Raw genomic sequence first — 24,970 nt, 5'->3', positions numbered from 1 at the left:
GCCATTTTTGCTGTGCTAGAAATGCTGTAGCTGCAATAACATGAGCACCAGGTCACATCATCCAAAGTAACAGATACAGAGACAGTCAACCTAGTACTCTTCAGATGTTTTTGACCATAACTCCCATAACCCATAGCCATGGCTCTGTTGTTGTAGCATCCGAACATATAAACCATTTTACATGAATTTGTCTCATCTGCTTTCATAGGTGTCAAATTTGCCAGCCATCAGTATATCTTGCGGTAGCAAAATTTGCTGTTTAACTGTGTGTTACAATTTTGCATGTTTCCACTTTTTCTTTAAAAAATAAAAACAAAAACCTGAACAGATGCTAACAAACCACAGAAGCTGCCTGGAATGGTTCTCCTAGTAAACGATATAGGGCCATGCTTATAATAGTCTTAAAAATTGCTTACAATGACTGAATGCTTTTATTATTTAACCTAAAGGGGCACTGGATACAAGACTTAGCCTCCAGCAGGTTAAACAAAATATTTCCCACTTCCTCAGAAAATCCTTCCCAAATTGTATTCATCTTGAGTTAATCTGCCATCTACTGAGTGAATTAGTGTGTATTTGTTTTGAGAATCTATTTTATGGAATTCCAAAGGGCTATGTTTTCCTTAGGAAGGACATATTCTGCCTTTCCCTTCTGCTTCCCCCCTTTATTCCTTTTCAAATGGGGGTGCCTGCTAGGAGACCATGGTAGGTTTTTAATATCCCAAGGTGCCCTGTGCATATGAGTAACAAAATGTAAATAAACACAGCTGAACCAGGAAGAAGATGGAAGGTTTTCTCATTAAAGAAATAAAATAAACAGATGTCCTTGAACACTTCGACGTATGTTTGTCAAAGGAATGGAGGACTCTTAGATGTCTGAACGGCAGCAGCGGTCGTACACACATATTAGGTCAATTCTCAAACAAAGCAAAGAATACATGCCACTCTGAATTAGCTAATAAAGCTCAAGGGGGAAGTCCAGGTTGGGTTTGAAGCCCGAGAGCCCAGGCCTTTGCAAAATAAGCAAGTCAGTTTGAACTCCTACATTTAAAGTGCTCTTTTAAATGTCTCCCTCATAGAACAGAATAATAAAGGGGCAGTTGAGCAACCAGCAGAAGCAAAGATTAAAGTCAAGGGGGTAGGCTGATTATTTTTCTAACTCATTTAAACCCAGTTACTAATTTTAAGGGAAATTAACATGATGATTGGATGCACATAATTAAGCTCTGTTCTGGGAGATTAAAAAAATGACATCAGTTCAAAATGACATGTTGCTGGGAAATTTAATATTAATGTACAAGAGAGTGCATATTCATAATGAAAACTACTTTTACCTACTTTATAGGACACCAATCACCTTCCCTTGCTCTCTTATGCCTCACTTCATGCCTTCAAAATGACTTCACTCCCTTATTTTGGAATGGCACCATTTCCCTTTTTTTGCCTAATCTTGCATCTTTACTATGCTGCACTCCCTTAGGTTTCTCTACATTCTCATCTTCTCTACATTCTCATCTCAGTTAGTGCTTCTCATTCCTTCTCACTGCAGTCTTGCAGTGTATCTTTCAGACTCCTTCCCTTACCTCTTCTTGCTTCTTGAACTCCACCACTAACTGTTCTTGCCCACTTTCCAGCTTTCTCCCCACTTTCATTCTTTTCACATGCTATTCTGCCACCTCCTTTTTAATGTATGTGTCTCTATCTTTTCTATTTCCAACTTCCTTTTCTTTCCCCCTTGCTTCACCTTGCCCCTGTATCATCCTTTTCTTTCCTGCACCTCCAAACACCCCACTGCCATTTCAGGCAAGTAAAGGCAGCAGTGCTGCTGCCTTTGCAAGATAAAGAACAGGAGGAGAGGGAAATAAAGCTAATGCTAAACACTTTCAAAGGGTGAGACAGGACTATTTCTTGCAAAATAATTCGACAGAATAGTGCAGGCAGATTTGCCCTGTAACTCCACTCCTACAAGGACTACAAATTTATTTTTAAATCGAAGCATGGAATCTGAGCCAGCATATGGTCCAAATGGGCACAGGGTAGATTGGTATCTGGAAACACTTAGTTGACTGGATAGCATGCCAGTCCTACTTGTCCAAAGGGTATAGAAAGAAATTTTAAAGATGGCAGAGAAATAATTTCTCCCAAACGAAATCACAATAATTGTTTCCTCTTCTGCTGCCACTCCTCTTGAAGCATTATGTGCTTTCAGCTTTTTAATGCACCTGTTCACACCTGGATGCCATAAAAGGAAGAGAGAGAGAGAGAGACTGTGAAGACTCCCGGAACAATAATTTCAAAGCACATTAGTGCTTACAAGGCCTCTGCTGACCTCCATTGTCCAGAAATCTGTACAGGTGGAATTAATGCCCATCAGGTATTAATGACGGATCATGTTGCATGGGAAACAGCAACTGACAACAAAGAAGATCATAGCTAACATAATGTGTATTGGCCAAGGAAAAGTGAGTGGTGCAATCATTTGTTCAATCACTGTCTTTCAAACACATTTTTTGGACTTTCCCCAAAGATTTATATTTAACCACCATTCTTCCTTTATGTTTGAAAATCTTTTTCCTTGTACACACAATCACACTTTACCACTGTATTACATTGCAGGGATATCTCTATTGGTTTCTAACAGAATTTTTCTTAATGGGCACCTATCCACTGAGCTTGCTTGCGTGTGTGTTTGTGTGTGCCCATTCAGCTTCTACCTGTATGTCTGTTTTATGGTATCATAGTAAAGTGGCTGGTTGATTTTACCATATTTGGAGGTGATGTTTGGAATGGACTAAAAATAAGAACAGGTGAATTGGGATCTCCAAACTACAGTCTGTTGGCAATGGTTTGAACACAGAAAAATGTCTCCTAGCACCACATCATCACCATCACCATCAACATTTTCCTGCTTTTTCTCTCTAGAAAGAGGCACTACACTGCACCAAACTTCCTCCACTGTTTATGTTCACCAGCTGATCTTAGGTTATATGTAAACCCTGTCTCCCGCCTTTGTCCCTTGGCTTAGTCTTGTCCTTTTAACTACTTGACATAGGGTTGTTGTAGGTTTTTCCGGGCTATATGGCCATGTTCTAGAGGCATTTTCTCCTGATGTTTCACCTGCATCTATGGCAAGCACCCTCAGAGGATCCTCTTAGGATGCTTGCCATAGATGCAGGTGAAACGTCAGGAGAAAATGCCTCTAGAACATGGCTATATAGGCCAGTGATTCTGGCCATGAAAGCCTTTGACAATACTTGACCATAGTTGGAACTGCACTTCTAACTCCATCTCCACACTCATATGCCTTTGCATTTTAATTACAACTCACAGTCCTTCCTCCCCACCAATATAAATGTCTCACCGCAAAAGCTTCATTCATCTAATGAAGTGGAACAGAGTTCACAAAACCTTCTGCTGGCAATGTCTTTCTCTATATCTTTTTTAACCCCAAACTCATATAATTTAGGAAACATAATTCTGAGGGGCAAAAACAATTCCAAAACTCAATTCTGGACAAATTCCTCATAAAAAAGTCACAAAAGGTTATAATTCAGAGATACAATGACATAAGAAGAAGCTTGTGATGATTCTGAAAATACTACAATGGGCCATCATCCAATAAGTTTGACTCTTTTATTTTGCTTCCAACAAAGATAAAACTCTTTCATTGGACTACCATTCACGAGATAATAATTTAGCAAGTTCTACCTAAGCTTTTGCAGATATAACAGTAATCAATTCCACGATAAATTCAATGGTCTGTTTAAGAAAGGAGCAATTAGTTCTACAGCTGGATTGCAACAGAAGTTACTTTTTTTATTGTCACTGGAGTTGAAAATTTATTACTTGTCTTGATTGTTCTTTGTTCCCATTCCTCACAAGGCTAATAATGAGAATGCCTCTGTCTGCATTGAAGTCCCTTAAGACCTTCTCAACTGACAACAACTGAGACAGAATGTAAGTCCATGACTCTCTACATAGTCACTATATTTCTCTGGTTTACTATTTAATATTTTGCCTGATGAAGAAGTTACTGAAACTTCAAAGGCTTGCATAATATATTAAATGGTTTGGAATTGGACCATAAAATGTATAATTGCTTGTGGATTTTGTATTTTGTTGTATTTTGCTCCACAGGCCACATGGTTACCTCTGAACACTCTCTTCAGGCGTTTTCTACATCCCAAACAACATTTTAGATCTTTTAACATGTACTCAAATCTACTGGCAGAAAATAATTCTATTTCGCTAATTACATGTCCAGCTTGCTATAAAACAAGCCCAGCTGGTAGAGTCATAAAATGATGTAAAATCATATTTCTACAGACATAGCAGAAGTGTTCCAAGGCTTTTCAGACAGCTGTCTCGTTGGTCGTCCTATTCTAATGAATAGCAAATGCAGCCTCTTATATGCCATTTTATAGTGTTTAAACAAGATCTAACACAATGACAATCCATACAAATAAATTAAGGCCTGCTGTTGTAGAATTCTGCTGTAGTTACCCAGGTGTAAAAATGTGAATCTGTGCAATTGTTGTTTCCTATAGATTAAGAACTATATAGAAGAACAATCTGTTATTCAATCCAGTAACAACTTTTGGTGCCTTTAAGCAAAATTTGACTGTGTATAGATGTTTTTCTTGTGAAACAATGATAGTATTTGACTGCAATAAACTTTTGTAATCCAAGTCAAGAAACAAAAAAATAATTCGTTAAAATTTGTTATAAGGCTGGTATTATTGAACTAGAGCACAGAAAAAGATTGAAGTTGCATGTCTTTGGTGACATCTATAATATTTAGAAAACCCACCGCACACTGACTGAGAATTATTTGTTACATAATTTTTGCCTCTTTACAAAATCACAATTTGCAGAGTGCTTTAGCAAGGAAACATTGAAGTGCAATTGGTTTGTAGTGTTGGTAGAATGAACGATAAGCAATGAGCTGTGCCTTTGAAATAACTGGAATTCATGTATGACATGGACCAATTTAGCCCTTCCAGTAGCCGGGCTTTAGCACAGCTGGTAAATCACTAGCACTGATAAGATCTACCAACCGAAAGGTTGCCAGTTTGAAGCCCTGGGTTGCTGTGAGCTCCCGACTGTCAACCCAGCTTACTGTTGACCTAAGCAATTTGAAAACAGCTTGAGCTGTAAGTAGAGAAATTAGGTACTGCTCAAACAAGCAGGAGAGGTATTTTATGACACTATAAAGAAAAAGATCAGAAAATGCCCAGAGACCAAAAAGACGGAAGAAGTCCTGATGGCTCTTTGTCACAGAAGCTGGAGCAAAAGCACCTCCCTGTGGCTGGATTCGATCACAACCTCAAAGGCGCCAAAAAGCTGGATGTCTACACAACATACCTCCTTTCTGTTCTGTTGTTTCTGTCTGTCTCTGCCCTGTATATCCAAAAACGGCATTGAATGTTTGCCGTGTATGTGTACTGTGATCCGCCCTGAGTCCCCTTAGGGAGATAGGGTGGAATATAAATAAAGTGTCGTCAACATCATCATCATCATTGTTAAAAGCAAGGATAACTTATGCTTTGGGATACAGAAAACTAGAAGTACATTGCACACAAACTTGAAAAGGTATGAGTCACATAATACTATTTGCTAATATATTTGTGGTGGGGCTGTACCATGCCAGAGAGCAGCATGGAAGTAAACACATACAATGTTTTAAAAAGCTGTAATTTAGCCTAGTGTCACATTCATCTTGGGGTGCATCTATACCGGAGAATTAAGTTTGACATCACTTTAACTGCCATGGCTCAATGAGATGGAATCATGGGAGTTGTTGTTCTATAAGGTCTTTAGCCTTCTCTGCCAAAGAGGGCTGATGCTTCATCAAACCACGAATTCCAGGATTCAATAGCATTGAGCCATAGCAGTTAAAATTGTGTCAAGCTGCATTAATTCCACACAGAGGAATTCCACAGTACCTTTTTGTATCTGGAGGCACAGGTTCCCATGAGTAAGGAGTGGAAAAGATGCACCCTTGAATTTACTGGGAGGTTTGCTCCTGTGATTTTCAACATTCAGGACCTACATACAGTCTGAAAAGGTACAATTTTTAAGTCTCTAAGGAATCCACCACCAACTTAACTTCTTTATTTATAATTAGTATCCTGAAGCAGAAGAAAACAGGTTTGTTTCATTCTTCATGACAGCTCTTCAGTTATTGAAAGATGACTGTCTTGTCATCTTTGAATCTTCTCTAAGCTAAACATTCTTGGCTTCCCAAATTGTTCCTCAGGAGATTTGGTTTTCAGCTTTTTGTGTTGTTTCTCTCACACAATGCAGGAAAAAAAGTTAGCTAACAAAAATGAACCTCGACCAGGCAGAACATTTTGTATCATTGTTTCTTTCTTCTTCTCTTTTAAAGTGAAAACCTTGACAAGAATAACAGTTCACTGATCTAATCTAACAGAAACTGAACAATGCACTCTTTTGAAGAAGTTGCTCTTTTGGCAATGCAATTACAAGTTAATTAAATTTTCACATGTTGGGGGAAATACCACTGGACTTAGTTGTCATAAGTATATTCTGAAGGGAAAAAAACCTCAATCAACATCTGTTAAAATGGCTGCTGTACTTAGTGTTCTTACAATTCCCAATCTGTTCTGAGTGGACAAATAGCAAAGTTTGGAAGGAAAAAAAGAAACCACACAGAGGAATTCCACAGTACCTTTCCGTATCGCGATGCAAAGGTTCCCGTGAGTAAGGAGTGGAAAATAATTATTGTCTCGTCCAAGTCCCACACAAATACACGCTGTGGAGAAAGACAGAGGGATGGGGAGGAACAGGAACAAATCAAGCAGTTAATTGCAGAAATATCTCTAAGTGGGAATACATAACAATGGTGTAGAGAGTATCTTATCATAAAATCACAGACCTGGAAAGGGTAACAAGATTTGTCTAATTCAGCCACTTGCAAGCCTGAATCCCCTGCTAAAGTATCCTCAAAAGCAGGCATGGGCAAACTTCAACCCTCCAGTTGTTTTGGACTTCAACTCTCACAATTCCTAACAGTTGGTAGGCTATTAGGAATTGTGGGAGTTGAAATCCAAAGCACCCGGAGGGCCGAAGTTTGCCAGTGCCTGCTCAAGAGGTAGTCCTCTCTTCTCCATCTAAAAACCTCCAATGTAGCAGGCATGGACAAACGTTGGTCCTCCTACTGGCTGTTACGAATTGTGGGAGTTGAAGTCCAAAACACCTAGAGGGCCAAAGTTTACCCATGCCTGGTCTATAGCCTTCCAACAATGATAGGCTATTATTTTATCAAACATCTCTTACTACCAAAAAGTTCTCCCTAATGTTTAATCAGAATCTCTTTTCTTTTTCAACTGTTGGCAGCATGCCATATCCCCAATAGGTTATTTTAGCTGACAGAACAATGCAAATGGCAATATCCTTTCCCCCCTCCTGTGGTTCCATATGCCATGAGATGCTTACAAGGTCACTTCCAGGAAAAAAATTGTCCTTATTTTCCTCCTCAAAACACATTTTCTATAAATCCACTGGGGATGAAAAAAAAATCAAACTAAATTTGGTGTAATTAAAAAATATGTATTCCTCTCTGCCTCCACTTTGCTGCTCCGAGTCCCCATTGGGGAGATGTTGGCGGGTTATAAATAAAGTTTATTATTATTTATTATTATTTTGCCTCATTCATCACATCTTGTTTCTCTTGTGTCCATACTTAGACTGTAAGCACCTCGGAGTAAAAGCTAATCAAATTTGCTCTTTGGAAGGTCACATAAATAGAAAATCTATCAATTTTTAAGGGTAGAAATAAGATAATTTTCAGTACAGATTTAGTTCTCTCTCCTCCTTGTTTTTAAAAGGAAATCCTAAAATCAAGTAGTGTAATCCCATATGGATTTTCCCACTCATGTATGACTCTCTTTTGTAAAGTGTCGAGATTTGTCTTTGAGACGTCAGCTTTCCTCATCCTGAGTCTTTGTTCTGAAGGTTTTCCAGGAAGAATAAAAGAGTGTGAGAACAAATTGAGTCTGTAGGGCAGATACTTCCAAATGTGTCTGTCCTACAGACTCAAATTCAAATGAAACCTTTTACTACACCAACTTTAGCTGGTGTAGATCTTTCACATTAACCATAAAGAGATCACGAAGAAGAAAAAATCCTGACACTCTTGCACTGCGATCTGGTCTGGTAGGCAGATTTCTTCATTTCTCACAATGCATCAGCAATACCCCGACTATTGTGGTGTGTGAAAATAATAATTGCTTATTTTTCAGCCAACACTTAGTCAAGAAGCTGCTCAAACCTGGACTCAGTCACTTGGAAAAAAACCTTCAACTGATTCACAAAATTATCACACAGGTCGAAATGCATCTTTGTATAAATTGTTCATCAAATGGGAATGTAATAATCATATTAGTTTTGAAACAAAGGGACCAGAAGTGCGTTATTTAAAACTGGAGTGGAAAGTGATCTTGTAAGCATGTTTTCTTTTAACAGAGATATAGGATAGACCCTTATCACTTATTTACCTCAATTTCAGTGTCAGCCGTTGGAGAAGGATCATTACTTCTTTTTGATCGCCCTCGTAGTTTTCCGTCAGTCCCTCTGTGTTGTCTGTCTGTTTCTGTGTCTTTTACTGGTGTTGTATAGTCTCCTACGAATATAAAGTGGAATCCTACTGAAACAAATACTCAACATTGTGGTTCTTCTGTACATGTTAAAAACTTGCTTAAAAATGCAAAGTAAGTTGCTATTGAGAGGGAAAAGGGATTGTTAACAATTTTTTTGGATAAAATGAAATGAAATGGATATACCTAATGTATACAAGAACCGGACTGATCCTACTCTTTACCTTAAAATTAGGCACATTAAATAGATTCAAAGATGATTTTTTAAAAATGTTTTAGACTGAGATTTTAGCTGTACCTCATATAAATTTGTTGTAATTGATTTCATTCCATGATGGGAAAAATATAAATAGTCACATGGCAACCTTAAAAAAGTAACACAAATCACTCTACTGAGTTGGAGAAAGAGCATCTCCAAACTGACTGGCAATCAGTATTCAGCAATAAAGTGAAATACATTTGGCAAACCAGAAAAGTGCCTGTCTCCCTGAAACTGTCTGTCACATCTTAGAATTCTTTTTTATTCTGTATACTACTAGGAGTCTCATAGAATCATAAAGTTGGAAAATACCACAAGGGCCATCCAATCCAACCCCATCCTCCCATGCAGGAACACACAATCTAAGCAGCACCAACAGATGACCATCCAGCCTCTGTTTAAAAACCTCCAGAGAAGACAATTCTACCAGTAGCATATTCTCAGGAAGCTCTTCCTGAACAGCTCTTACTCTCAGGAAATTCTTCCTAATGTTTAAGTGGGAATCTTTTTTCCTACAGTTCTCTGGTGGACAATTCTTACACAAACCTTCATGGACTGTTGATGGTGGAGGAGTAAATGCATTGGTCTATCATGAACAGGAGTACTGTTAATGCTCTATTTTCATGCAAGACCTACTTATACAACATGCTGGTGCTAAAATCCCTTTGTATTAGAAGGAAATGCAAATGTCCATGGTTCTTTTTTACATATGTTGATTTGAATGCACAAACCATCTATATCACAAAAGCCATTCAGGACCTACTGAACCAGCAGGATGTGTTTTCATATAGACAGGAATGCAAATCGATACAGACTGGTCTTTGTGCCTTCAAGCCACCTCCGACTTAGGTGGATCTATCATGCGGTTTTCTAGGACTAAGAATATGTGACTTGACCAAGGTGTATTCATTATGGTGTACTTGGTGCTGGTTATTAACCATAATAATAAATATATGTAATGTATATTATTATGTGCAAATAGAGATGGACAGAAATCATTGAGAGAATTTCAGCACTTAATCAATGGCTCAGCCAAGAAGTCTCTCCTAGGATACCAAGGGGAAAACCTAGCCTTTTATAGCAGGTAAGACTACGGGCTCCAAGATTTGCTTTTAAGGGGGGGGAAAGGCTACATTATTTTATGTAATTAATCCGGGCTTCAAAAAACCTCCTACAAGATATTAATTTTTCAAAAATATATCTTTAGGGCATAGTTTATCTACATCTTTTGACATTTCGTCATGCCCCTTTTAAATTTTGGCTTTCTACAACCAATGAAAACTGAGATGTTTTGCAAGCTGAATGACATTTTCACTTGGGCAATTTTAATTAAAAGTCATATGCTATTTAAATACACCGTAACACAGCCGCAAGAAATTGTCTTAAGCACACTGAATCAAAATTACAATCCTCTGAAAATCAATGGGGATTACTTCAAAGAAACACATTTAGAACTGAGATTTTCAGATAAACTTTGTAAGAGGGGTCAGCCACGAGTACTTCAGTCTGGCACTCTATTATAATAGCTCGAGATATTTACCTGTTCTTTTGTATTCTCAAGGCTGCCCTGGCTCTTGTGGATCTATCCACAGTGTTTAGTATTGGATTACAGCTTGGAAAATCAAGGTTTGGGTCATCCAAAGTCATGAAACCCACTGGGTGACCTTCTGCTTTCAGCAAAGTCTACCCCAAAGATCTGTTTTAAAGATACAGTGAGTAGGAGGGGGCCAAGAAAGAGGAGTCATTCATACCTGGTTAACTGACTTGAGGAAAGATGGAATATATAGGCAACTTGAAAATAAATGACAATCCCTCTTGTTCTGCCCTGTCAGGCTTGTGCATTGTGTTTCAATGGCTCTGATGCCATATTTACGTGCAATAGCAAATATAGCCTCAATTCCTTTGGGAATTATTGTGAATATTGATGAAATCCATGTTTACAAACTTACTTTAGACTTCGGTTTTCTTTGTACTTCTTATATAGCTGTCTCGGAGCTTGGGAATAGTAGCATTAATGCCAACAGCAACAAAATATTGTTAAACTGAAACCCCTCAAATTCTGTAGCAACTCAAATGACCCCCCCCCCCCCCAAATCTCCTTTCCATGGAAATAATTTGGAAATCTCAGGCTATAAAGTTTAAGGAGAGAGAAGAAATGCCCCCAAGTTCTTTCTGTGAATGCATCTCCTCCGCCCAAAACCAATATTAGTTTATTTTCCTTTTTGAGTAGCTTCAGATGTAAAGGCTTGTTCCATAAGTAGCAGATCCCAGTGTGGGCGTACGTCCAGTGCTTATCCACAAATGACGTCATGCTTTATATAAATGGTATTGCCTGCCAATGAAAATTTCTCTTGGGAAATAGTATTTGAAGGGAATGGTGGATTGTAAGGTAATAATACGTGAGTCTCCAAAGCTACAAACTAAGCACTCTAAAAGATCCTGAATAATTTTTTCCATAAATTAATATGGAGCGCTTTATTAATGGTTAATTTAATCCTGTATTGTATAGCTCATTTTAAAGAGACCTCAATCAATTCATTTAATGAACTTCCCATAAAACCAGATTTGATAGGAAGGAGCTAGAAAGGCAAATGAGACTTGTGGCATTTTGTTTCTGCCTGTGCTTTATCATTCCAGTCAGTTTAATTTACAGCTTCAGTTTTCACCAGTCTCTTGATCCCTTCTCGTCTCCTCTGCAATCCTGATTTGTTTTATCTAACTTCATATGCTTTGCTACAAAATAATGTACGAATGTGAAATGTTTTCCGTTCTATTAGTGTTTCTTTAATGCTTCATCTTTCTTTTCTAAACTTCTGAACACAAATGTGAAACGGTAATTGTTAAAGTATCAAGTTTGTTTCTTTGTCTTTCTCTTCTTATTTGATGTGGCCATGCATGCTCATAAAGCAGATTTAAAAAGACATTCATTCACTGGCTCACATTTGATTTGTGAAAAAGCATGAAAGTCACACTTACACTACTAAAAAAAATCCTAAAGGTATTAGAGCTGCATTATTTTTAATATAAAATCCTTTATCTTTTCCCCTCAAAATTAATTTTAAACTTTAAAAAATGTCACTTATACGAGCCAATTGCCCATGGTATAAAACATATTTTCTTCCATCTAAGTCAGTGGTTCTCAACCACTATAAACATTCTGAACTCCACCAATGGTGGAACTGAACCAAACTTGGCACACAGAACTCCCATGACCAACAGAAAATACTGGAAGGGTTTGCTGGGCATTGACCTTGAATTTTGGAGTTGTAGTTCACCTATATACAGAGAGCACTGTGGGCTCAAACAAAAATGGATCTGGGCTAAACTTGGCACAAATACTCAATATGCCCAAATGTGAACACTGGTGCAGTTTGGGGAAAATAAACCTTGACATTTGGGAGTTGTAGTTGCTGGGATTTATAGTTCACCTGCAAAGAGCATTCTGAACCCTACCAATGATAGAATTGGGCCAAACTTCCCACCCAGAACCCCCATGACCAACAGAAAATGCTGTGTTTTCTGATGATCTTTGGCAACCCCTCTGACACCCCCCTAGTGTCATGTGATTTTCTGCATCATTTTATGACACATATCAAAGAACAAGTATACTGTTCTTTCAGTATTATGTAAATGTATGAACTTCCAATTTCCCAGTTCCAAGTAATTAGGTAACAAAAGCAACTTTGAAATCTAGAACCTGAGTTTTGTTTGCAGTAAAGCTCCATGAAAAGATGAACCTGCAATAATAAAAGAGATATCTAGTATTTAAGGCACCTACCAGAAAGTGATTCAGTGCTTTGATTGTTGATGTTGTGTGATGATTCTTGGAGGGAGTATGCTGACGTTGGAATGGCTGATGGGCTGATACTATTTGCAGACATATACGAAGAGTTGTAGGAAGAGCTGTAATACTGTGAATACTGACTTTGGGTGAAGCTGGGATACGACGAATACTCCTTTGGAAGAAAAGACAGTAGATCAAATAATCTCATCCAGGCAATCATCCAATAAGCACTAAACACAATTAATGGTTATCTACCCAGAGCTAGTGGAGTATAGTGTTTTGAGCATTGGACTGCAAAACTGGAGACCAGGTTTTGAATATCCGGTTGGCCATGGAAACCCAAGCCACACTCTCTCAACCTCAGAACGAGGCAAGGGCAGGCCCATCTGAACAAATTTTGCCAATTGTGATACGTTTGCCATTCAATCATAAAGGACTTGAAGGCACACAAAAACAAGGTGAAGGAGGAAGTATAATTTAGCACACACATACTTTTCATTATTTTTGCCATTAGTAATTACAACATTCTGCAGAAGGCAAAACTAAAGTTCCAAGGCAAAAAGTTCATATTAGTTGGTATAGGTGAGTAATCTAGCAAACCCTTTTATAAATCTTCAAGCAACTGCATGCCTGCAAAATGACTTTTCATTTGTTTGTTTAGACAGCTGCTCTGCAGCATCAATGTGACACCAATGCATTTATGTGTGTGTGTGTGAAAGTATGTGAACAGCAGAATGTAATAAGCAAATAAATGCCACACAAACAATGCTATTATGTGTTTCTCTTTTTGCAGAGGCTTTTCCTGAATCCTTTTATACTTTTAGAGAATACTTGATGAAAGTTAACATGCAGTTGCAGTTCATCGATGATGTGCAAAGCAGATATATGACTTTAATACACAATGACTAAGTTCAGAACTAGAGAAACAAGCTATGTGTTCAAGCATGACCTTTAAAGGATTACTTCCTATTTCAACAAGCATTTTTAAATCAATCTCCCCAATTTTATTGCTAGTTTTCTATCTACCTGGAAGTTTTCCCCCCAGCAGCATCAGCATTAAGAGGATAATGAAGAAATAGAAGAGAAGCGGGCTTTTGGTGTAGTGTTGCAGCAGCATGTCTACAGTAAACAATGTAATAAATCTTGAGTTAGGAAAGAATGAAGGCCTGTTCTGGCAGAACCTATTGTGGCAGAGTGTGTCTGCTTGTAACTGGCAAGGCGAACAGCTTCCACCTCTAGAATCCCTTATTGAGCATAAAGAAACAGGAAAACTCAGAAAAGATAGTACTTTTTCAGATGTACTATTGTCGAGCCAGGAGTCACCCATTCTGTATCTGTGTATTTCATTTTTTTCCTGCCTAAGTGAAATATCCTATACTTCTCCTCATTGGAATTAATTTTGTTATTTTTGGCCCAGGTCTCTAATCTGTTGAGATCATTTTGAATTTGGATCCTGTCTTCTGGAGTATTAGCTGTCTCTCCCAATTTGGTGTCATCTGGAAACATGATAAGTACACCCTCTAAATCTTCATCTAAGTCATTAATAAAGATGTTGAACAGTACTGGGCCCAGGATCGACCCCTGCAGCACTCTACTAGTAACTCCTTTCCAGGCTGAAGAGGAACCATTGGTGAGCACTCTTTGGGTTTGTTTGCTTAACCAATTACAAATCCACCTAACAGTAGTATTGTCTAGCCCACATTTTACTAGTTTGGTTGCAAGATGATCATGGGGGACCTTGTCAAAGGTCTTACTGAAATCAAGATGTGCTATATCCACAGCATTTCATGCGCTTCATATAGCCACATCATATATTTATACACATGCTTTATATATAAAGGTGTGAACATATGCATAGCATGATGTTCACAAACAGGTGTACACCCGAATAAGGAAGAACGCAAATATACTCTGAGGGTTTCATGTTCACAAGGCTATCTCTGAGACGTTTTAGAATGTTTGTTCACATTCATAACCTAAAGCCAAGCATGGAAAATAAAGATTTGGGAGCTTTTTGTAAGATGATGGAAACTGCTGGCTCAAAAAAGAAAAGAGAAAAGCTGTTCATATGATACTGTGGTCTCCCTATAAGAATTGTGAAATGTTTTCAGCATTGCAATTGACATCCTGAGCCAGAGCCAAGACTGGTAGGAGAAGGAACAGAAATTGGGTTGAGGGGAAGAAACAATTTGAAAACATTGGATTGCCAAGTCCCCTGCCAAGGTGTTGATCTCTGTGCACATCCAAAGAAATGCCATCTTTTTTGGTTTATAAAAATCAGATGCTGAAGATTATCAGAGGCAACTCCGGAGAAAGTTATTTGTGTCCATCTGGGGGCCCTTCCACACAGCCCTATATCCCAGAATATCAAGTCAGAAAATCCCACATTATCTGAGTGTGGACTCAGATAACCCAGTTCAAAGCAGATATTGTGAGATTTTCTGCCTTGATATTCTGGGATATAGGTCTGTGTGAAAGGGCCATGGGTATTACAGGTCTTCCTGGGGGATCAGGTTCAGTAGGTGGTGCTCAGAATGATTTACTTTATGGTACTTTCACACTGTTCAATTGCAGTGCTAGGATTTTATATAGAGACAGCTATGATTGCATCCTCAGAAATCCCCACACTTGTCATTTGGTGGGAAACTAAAAAAAAGCTCTGTGACTGAAATTTATAGTATCCCTCTCTAAAAAACAAATCTCGGGATTCCACAGAAAGCAGTCACAGCACTTAAATTATAACTTCAGTCAGACCTCCAAATTTTGGGGCTGAACTTTTGCAGATTTAATTAAAATGGCCTCTTTAGAGTGATATTATGATCAACATCTGCTAGAAGTTGACCACAGAGTTGTGCTGAATGACTTAGAGATTCCTAGGGAGAACATCTCTCTTGGAACCTCCCATGGAAGCTGAATGCAGACTTAAACTAAAGGACCCAGGGATTCCTAAAGAGTGGTTCTCTGTGTTAAAAAGACTTTTTAAATAAATGGGTTCCCCACTTTTACATGGGTCTTGTGCTTCTAAACACAGGAAATATGGAGAACTGGCTGTAATTGTGCAGTGTGAAAGGAACCATAATCTGTGGTGCTACAACTGGGTACAAGACTCCAGTTTGTCTCTCATGTTAACTAAGTTCTACCTAAAACACCTCCAAAGAATTAGTCAGTGTTATGGTTAACTTTTCCCACATTCATACTGACAACTAAAATGTTATCAGTCTTGGAATCAGCAACCATTTTTCCAAGATGGATGTCCTTAGTCACACTACATCAGACTAGCTTTGTAGGCAACAGAGAGTTACTGAATATGGAAACTTAACAGCTCTGGATGGAATATTATAACTACTTTTAGCTGGAAGTGAACTTCTCTTAAAATATCAGCTATAAAGTTTAAGAGAGCTTTTGGGCTCCTTCTACATTGCCATATAATCCAGATTAATCAGATAATCCACATCATCTTCTTAGAACTGGATTATATGAGTCTACACTGTCATATAATCCAGTTCAAAGCAGATTGATTTTATCTGGTAGTATAGATGAGGCCTCAGCATGATCTGACATTCTATTTACAAGTTTAGGCTTGCATGTCAACTATGATTCTATTTGGAGTGCACAGGTCTTTATACAGATACCATGCTTCAGGATATCCAGAGTAGACTACTGTAATGTACTTTACTTGGAGCCGCCTTTGAAGATGGCTCTAAAGCTTCAACTTGTGTTAATTGTATCTAAGTACTGAAGAGGCCAAGAAGGCAGCACCTTGAAACCCATTTATGACACTGAGTTCCCTTCTCAAGCCAATTCTAGTACTGGCATGTACCTTTAAATACATAAAACGCTTACAAACAGGCTAGCTTCATGCTTATTAACCAATCAAGACTTAGGGTGCAGAATTAACGGTAGAATCAACACAGTTTGACATGACTGTAATTGCCATGGCTCAATGCTATGGAATCATGGAGCTATCGTTTTACAAGGTCTTTAACCTTCTCTACCAAATAATGCTGGTGCCTCACCAAACTACAACTCCTATGATTTTATCACATTAAGTCATGGGTATTAAAGTGGTGTACAACTACATTATTAATTCTACAGTATGGATGTACACTTCTGGAAGCTCTATTCACATGCACATTGCAAGCTCAGTAAGACATGGATGCATGGAGGAGAGGGCCTTCTCTGTGGTAGCTCTTTGTAGAACTCTGTTTGAAGTGCAGCCTGTTTGCCCTCATTGTTGTAGCATTTATCATTCAATTTCATTTAAATAAGTTCATATAAGTTTTTCTATGCTTCTCTTTGGTTGGTGCTATTTTGATTACTAATGTGTGCTATCATTTTAGTGGGGTCATCATGGTCTACATGCTTCATTACTGGAGCTTGTTTTTTCCCTTTTGTGGTTTTAAATATTACTTTTTATAATGATTTGTATGATTTACATGATAAATGAACCTTCTTTCCAACACATCCATCTCCATCGGTGTCACAAGCTCCCCCGCTGGCCAGAATTCAAAAAGCATACTCTAATGAAACTGGAAAGTTAAATAGCCTCTGTCTCTGTCTATATATGACATTGAATATTTGCCATGTATATGTGCACTGTGATCTGCCTTGAGTCCCCTGTGGGGTGAGAAGGGCGGAATATAAATACTGTAAATAAATAAATTTTCGAAAATGGTTAAAGCTGTACCTGGTGCACTGTGCTGAAGCCCGAAGAACCTGTCAGGCCATTGGGTGCCTGGTAAATCCCTGAGGTACCTAAGAGAGATCAGAAGAAGCAATAGTTAGAATCACAGAATTTCACAGCTGTTTGGTTGGGTGAGTGCTTTCAGTTCAACATCCTTCAACATTTCTATCAGCTGTTAGGGATGAAAGAAGCAGTAGGAATAGAGGTTCTGGAAATGGCAATCTCAAAACTAATATTTTTCTGTTCTGGTCATCTGCAACCTCTCAGACCCTCAGTCATTCACATTTTGATTATACAGAACTAATTCCAGGATGTCATACATATTCTCTTCACAACAATGTGAATCTATACAAAGAGCTCTAATTTATCTCACAACCCTTACCTTCTCTCAAAGATTGGTATTCATACCAACAGTGACTTAGTAAGTAGAAATAAAAAATTCCAAATTATAATCTGTGTTTTAGAAAACTACCTAATTGATTACTTCAGTCAAGCAAAATGACTACTGCAGATTAGCCAAAGAGGCACATCCTTCCCATATGAAAGTACCAAAGGAGGGTACCAACTTAGGGTTGATTCCTACATGTTTGTCTTTCAGTTGATGGCATTATTTATCAAGTGATAGCCTGTGGATTTGAATAATCTATGAACAAATTAAGAATTGTAAATCCTCAAATCAGTGGGAGACACAATGATTTTAAATAAGTCAGTGGTGTACACATTCAGAAGCAAATCAAGTGATTTTGAGTAAGATACAGATAGTGTTCAGAAACATCAGTAAGAACTGCTTAGCTGTAGAGAGGCCCCTGATCTTTTCAGACATGAGTTATTCAGGTTAGTGTGCAATACAATCTTCCAGGGATAGGACACACAGTATTTCCATTAGACAAAGGTAAACTGCAGCCTATGATTATGGCTAAAACGTGTCACCTGAAAAAGCCAGTTTCTCTGCGTCATCTGCTCTCCATGTCAAGCACTGTTTACTTTTTGTGAGCAGACTGAGGCAAAGAAGGTGTTGAGAAATTCTATCTGTTCTCTGTTAGCATTTCACTATCGCTTGTGTACAGTGGTCTTACCATTTCCTTGTTCTTCCTTTTAATATGGATAACAAAAAAAGTCCTTTTTATTTTTTTTAACTTTTGTAGCAAGTCTGCGCTCATTCTACACTTTGGCTTTTCTAACTTTCTTCCTACACATGCTGTCCATTTGTTTGAAATTCATGTTTTCTCCCTTTTCCCATTTCTTGTACGTGTCATGATGACACATGCTATCTATTTGTTTGAATTCCTCTTTCATGACTTCTCCCTTTTCCTATTTCTTATACATGTCATGATGTTGTTGTACTGCAATTCTCAGCATTCCTACAGCAGGCAACAAGGGCACAATAGGTATCTATAAGACAGCACAAAAAGCATCGCATCTTGTCTAGAGCAGTGAAATGCAGGAGCACCTATCACCTGTGAATTTGTCCTTTGGGTTGCCTGCAAGTGTAGAAATACCTTGGCACTGAGGAGGAAGGTGCTCATCAGCTCTATTGCTGGCCCTTAAAAGAACACAAAGAATCAAGTCCCTGGCACAGCTCTTCATTCTAGGAATAGCCAGCTTCCTTAGCCATACTGGAGTCAGTATCAGCAAGCTCTCTTTTAGCCAAAGCACAGGAACAAATGCTCCTCAGTGTCTCCATGCTGTGTCCGTTCTCTGAATATCCGCCTGTTTGTTTTTATTTTAAGACTCAAGATTAAGCAGGGGAATGGACAGCTGAACAAACTGCAGCTCGCCAAGTGCAGTCAGTCACAAAGGAACATGCAGGGAGGAACAAATCTCATGCCAACCCCTCTCCCCTCAACTGTAGGAAAAGAATCTGTTTCCAGAACTAATTTGCCATCACATCTGGCTTTTAAAAGCATTTTAGACAAGGGAGGGGAGAGGGGGAATTAAATGCACAGGAGGGGTCTAGAGCTAATGATCTTTTGCCATTGAATTTGTCTTTTGATACCAGCTCGGGCCAGTGGTACATGTGCGTATCTATCACTCAATATTGTTCTGGGCTCAGACAGGAATATTTATGCCAAGGAGATAAATTGCAGAAGTATCTATGTGTCAACAACTTTTGTGTTTCCATGCCAGGAGAAAATAAAATAAAATAAAATAAAGACAATCTTGCTAGACTCAGGCCCTAAGATCAAAATCCAAGCATGTTCTGAATATAAAACTGACTGTTAGGAAGAAAAGCAAGGAATGTAGCTCATTCTTTCAGTTCCCATCAGAAAAATCCCAGGCAAGAGATTTAGTTAAAAGTGGAGGAAGAGGGGAATTTTCAAACAATAACACAGAATCAGAGATCTTCGTGACTTCCATACAGAACCTCATACAATTATGAGGGACTTCTTAAAAAGTCAAATGTCTCAGTTATGGCTTCTTGAAGTTAGGAATCATATTCTCCCTAGTCTTTAATATTTGGGTTATTTTCCATTTTCCCATTTAAGATTGTTATGACTAGAAACAAGATATTGGGAAACACAGTCTTTCAGAAAATTTTGCTGACATTAAATGTCTTACTAAACATCCTGGTGAATACCATATTTGTTGGTGAGAGGGGGACTTCTCCCACAGGAACAGTTTTTATCTTGACTTTCTGCACAGGTAGGAATTGAGTTGACCTCAAAATGCTGCTATACTGCAATTCCCAGCATGCCTTATCACAGGCAACACTAACTAAGGCAGAAGGATGTGCAATCTAACAACATCTAGAGGGTACATTGTTCCTAGCCCATACTTGCCTCTAGCCAATGGGCCAAATGTGATAAGGGTGGTGCACAAACAATTAATCTTTCAGGACATAAGTAGTGTTTAATGGCATTTCGACTTTATACACACTGCATTGAACTGAGGTTGCTTTGTCACCAAGAAAACTGGAGCCTATTCTAGAACAGACACAAAGAACCAAATATTTTCATGCTCGGTGTAAAAAATGTTCCAACTGGAAATACTTCTATTGCCATCTGCTAACTTTATCCTTGGTTTCCCATCATGTCTGTAGTCATATCAACTATTGAATCTCTTCCTATCTGACACCATCCTAAACTGGAATTTCATCTCAGGCAGAAGAACATTCCCAACTATAGAATCATAAGAGTTGGAAGAGACCTTGTGGGCCATCCAGATCAACCCCTTGCCAAGAAGCAGGAAAATCACATTCAAAGCACCCCTGACAGATGGCCATCCAGCCTCTGCTTAAAAGTCTCCAAAGGAGGAGCCTCCATCACACTCCGGGGTAAAGTTCCACTGATGACTGCTCTCACAGTTAGGAAGTCATGTATCTTCATTGAAAAGATTGCTCTTCTTATGGCATGAGAAGCTATTTCTTCAGCAGGTGTATCTGTGAGATGTACCTACTCCTTGTGAAACACTATGATGTATAATGTACACTGTACCTAATGCATGTTGGCCATGTATGTATCATTGGGGAGAGACAACTGGATCCCCCAATAGTCTATTGAAGAAGTGTACATTTACTTTGTGACAGAGATATTAACTGAAAAGGCTCAATTGATTGCTTCCCAAACAAATAATAGACACTGATATACTTTTTTGTGTATTCAGAAAGATTTCATTGTTAGCCTGGTAACCATGCATTCAAACTCTAAGACAGCACTAATATTGTGTGAATGTTTCAAGTTGCTTTTCGGCTTATAGAAACTTCATTAATTTTATAGGTTTTTCTTTGGAAAGGGACTCCTCAAAGGTGTTTTTCTCAGTTTTATCTTCTGAAATACAATTTGCAACACTGGTGGTCTCCTATCCAGATATTAACAAGGGCTGCCTCTGCTTAATTTCCAAGATCAGACAGTCACATGCATTTCTTTTCTCTACATGGCTCACTGGGAATATTTGTTAGCAAACTCACAAAGCAAACACAACCTGCACCAATTTGTTGTGAAATGTCTGATTAAAACTGATAGAGGTGTTAGCAGTCATTTGTAAGTAATGTGTACAAAACTTTCCTTGGTTCAGTATGTCTGCCATTTGCAATAGAAATGGCTGGCTGCTTGGATAAATGACACATTTCTTCATTCCTCTATTCTGGTGGCTGGCTCATGTCACCCAGCTTCCATTCAATCACATGAACCCCTTTAAAATCAGAAGCACAAGTCACAATCTTTTCCTTCTGGATCTTCTCCACGCAGAGCATAGTTCACATCTGTGTTCAATCAAATCAGCTGCTAACATGTCACAATGCCCTCATTCACAGGTAACACAGAGAACATTTAGTTGGTAATAAAACAACCTGGCTCTTCAGATACATAAGGCTGGAAAGCACTCCATAGGAAAACTCTAGATTGACCTCACGCCATGAGTTTTCCTAATGATGGATTGTGAAATGAGACATCTGAGCATATAAGGGCAAGGCTCAAACTGAATCCATTAGGAAACCCATGAATGAAATAGCTTGTCTGCTTTCATGACAAACTGATTCCATTTGCCATTCCTTTAATGTTCTTTTTAAAATAAATGTGTGCCATGCTTTTAATGCAATTGCATCTGAGATGAAGCCATAGATGTGGTATGTCTCAACTCTGGTGGGCCACATGCTTGGAGGGCCTTGAACTTCTTCTTTTTTTTTAGAAGCATGTGTTGAGGGTGGAAGGAACATCCCGACCACACTATATTTGGAGGTGTTAACAGCTACATAAAAGAAAAGAAAACCTGCCATGTTATCTAAAAATTTGGACATTTTGGGGAGCCCCAGAACAAAAGAAATAAAATTAACCAAAGACTCACTCTTTCTTCTAGGAATCAGAATAAAGGGGCAATGCGAGACACATGATTTCTACATACATTGTTTTAATTTCAAAAAGTATTCTTTTTTCCTGAGTTCAGTCTGAATGGGGCTGCTGCAGGCCACAACTGGAAAACTGGCCTCTGCAATTGCTGAAATCACCTGTTGTTCTGTGCCTTCAAGTCATTCTTGACTTATGAGGACCCTAAGCAGACTACATACTTAAGACTACATGCTTTGAATGCAATTTTCCTGCTTCTTGGCAGGGGGTTGGACTGGATGGCCCATGAGGTCTCTTTCAACTCTATGATTCTCCATCATGGTGTTTTCTTGGTAGAAGTTGTTCTAGAGCAGTGGTTCTCAACCTGGGGTCCCCAGATGTTTTTGGCTTTTACCTAACAGCTGGTAAACTGGCTGGGATTTCTGGGAGTTGTAGGCCAAAAACATCTGGGGACCCCAGGTTGAGAACCACTGTTCTAGAGGTTCTGACCTTGCTCTCCTCTTAGGCTGAGAGAGAGTGTGATTTGCTCAAGTGGGTTTCCATGGCCGAGCAATGATTCGAACCAATGTCTCTCAGTATTCTAGTCCAACACTCAAACTTCTATACTACACCGGCTCTTAGTTAACACTAAAAAACTAACATCAATGTAGGTCAAAATAGTAAAAAAGGAACTTAATATACATTTCTACAATTATTTGTTTGTTGTCATATGCCTTCAAGAGGATTCTACCTTATAGCTACTATAAAAGAGTTATTTATTCAGAGGAGGTTTCCTAATTATGAAGCTCTCTCTTTGGACTTTATCCCCTGTGTGTGCGCGTGAGAGAGCATCATATTACTGTGGCGTTTAGTCCTGTAGTGTTACAAAGCACATAGTTCCATTACTCATTCTTTATCACAAGTCATCTGAAGTTGCCAGTTTAACCTCTATATTCTGTTTTCATCCTTATCCCCACGAGTGAGTAGATTCCCAGGCTATTCCCCTGCCTTTTAAAAAAGGGTGTCTAACTTCGACATTGTGAAGGATCAAACTTTTGCTGTTTCTAGAAAATGCAGAGAATAGGTATTCATTCAGCTATAAAACCATAGCACTATCAATGTTTTTTGGGTGATTGACAGAAAAGGCAAAAACCCCCAGTTATTCCAAAAGCTAACATTAAAAGAAAAGCAAAATTGTGATCTCCTAAGGTAGCACTATTTATTTTTCTTTCTTTTTGTAATTACTTTGAAAGGATCGAGAGGCTGCATGATGGCAGGGTACTGGAGCATCACTGGTTGGAAGGAGTGCACCCATAGGACAGCCCACTTATCCACGTCATCAATTCAATTCAATGCAAGCGATTCTGACAATTCCCATCCCACATGTTTTTTCATTTTTTCTCCAGTTATATCCCGGTTTCTGAGTCCAGAAGATGTTCTCTGACTGTCTTCTCCCCCTCCCTTTTTTGGATTGTTTCAGACATTTCCCTAATGAAGCATGATGGGCAATGGCAGGAGGTCCTTCTATGTCATGGGATGGGCTCTGTCATACATGATTCCCTCAATGGATTCTAAGTGTTTAAAAACAGGGAGAAGAGGACAGTATGGGATAAAGTCCTTTGTGTGTTCCTCCAAGTTGCTTGTCAGCTTCTGATGATTTCATACTTTCGAAGGGCTTTCTTAGGCAAGGAATACTCAGAAGTGGTTTTGCTTGTTTCGTTCTCTGAAATATAGCACCTGACTGGTTTTCTTGGTGGTCTCCCACTAAACAGAGCTGACAGTGCTTAGCTTCCAAGATCACATAGGATCGCATACCTTTATGGTCTTTAGACCAGCTGACAGAGTGTGTGTTCCTAACTTACTTTGTACACAACTCACCTAGTGGGTTTCTATGACTGAGGGGGATTCAAGCTCTGGTTTCTTGGAATCTTGCCATCCCCATCTTACCTCAGAGGCCACAGGCTCCTGAATACTAATAACTTGGGAACACAAGTAGAAGGGCTCTATTGTGCTCAGATCTTGCTTCTCATCATTGCCATTGATTTGTAACCTGTTTTTTCTCATCTCTGTTTTTTTCCTTTCCAAAAGTATCACTTAAGGAAGGGAAATATGGAAAATGCTAACGAGAGATTAAAATTAGGACACTGTTACCCAAAATAAGAATCCTGGCTCTAAAATGAAATTTCTCCTCATTTTAACACTGAAGGAAATGATATACCGAAGATTGTTCACACCTACAACTCTTATAGTTGCTTTGTTTGCATTCCCTTAGTACCCTTGCCTGCTCCTTTTCTTTGGATACCTAAGCTGCATTTCTAGATGCTCAGTTGAAGATTTAAGTTACCACAATGCTAGAAATCAGGAGAATGAAGAAAAATGTTATGCGGGGCAGACTTCTTATTGAGAGATCTGCCTTATTTTTGTTCCCATCCCCCACAGCTGGAATATCTGCAGGTCCATTGACTTATAAGACTATAAACCAAATATGTGGAAACAACACAGGCCTTTCTCCAAACATCATGTGTTCCTTTTAATTGCTTACCTATAAACAGAAAAGCTAGGCTTTCATTGTTTAAGATCATCAGATAGGTTCTAAAATACTATTTTTGTCACATGTAAACACTTCAACACAATAAACCATCTTAATGATTTTAACAAAATCACAGCTGGGCATATAAATTCTCCGAATAGATTGCATCGCTGATCAATGAAATGTTATAAAAGGAAGCTTTGAAAACAAAACATAAGTGGAATAAAACAACTTCATGATTGTTGCCAGTGTTGATAGCTCCCAAATGAGGGAGGCAAATCACGTTGTGAATCATCAACAATACAAAATGTAGCTGTATAACGAGTCTTAGAAAA

At 38.6% G+C, this 24,970-nt stretch overlaps 1 protein-coding gene across 4 annotated transcripts in view; it reads right to left on the bottom strand.

The window, feature by feature from the left end:
- EYA2 (EYA transcriptional coactivator and phosphatase 2) overlaps positions 1 to 24,970 on the bottom strand; it is a 177,715-nt gene that overhangs the window by 43,038 nt on the left and 109,707 nt on the right. For all 4 annotated transcript variants that reach the window (XM_060772168.2, XM_060772170.2, XM_060772169.2 and 1 more), the window contains exons 6-9: positions 17,349 to 17,416; positions 12,656 to 12,833; positions 8,520 to 8,644; positions 6,692 to 6,775 (exon numbers count right to left, since the gene is read on the bottom strand). In XM_060772168.2, the coding sequence (XP_060628151.2) occupies positions 6,692 to 6,775; positions 8,520 to 8,644; positions 12,656 to 12,833; positions 17,349 to 17,416 (455 nt within the window). The remainder of the gene's footprint in view (positions 1 to 6,691; positions 6,776 to 8,519; positions 8,645 to 12,655; positions 12,834 to 17,348; positions 17,417 to 24,970) is intronic.

This window comes from Anolis sagrei, chromosome 4 (genome assembly GCF_037176765.1).
Source record: "Anolis sagrei isolate rAnoSag1 chromosome 4, rAnoSag1.mat, whole genome shotgun sequence".
In the NCBI taxonomy this organism is placed as follows: Eukaryota; Metazoa; Chordata; class Lepidosauria; order Squamata; family Dactyloidae; genus Anolis; species Anolis sagrei.
The sequence above is the reverse complement of the archived record's forward strand: the minus strand, read 5'-3'. Positions and strand labels throughout refer to the sequence as shown.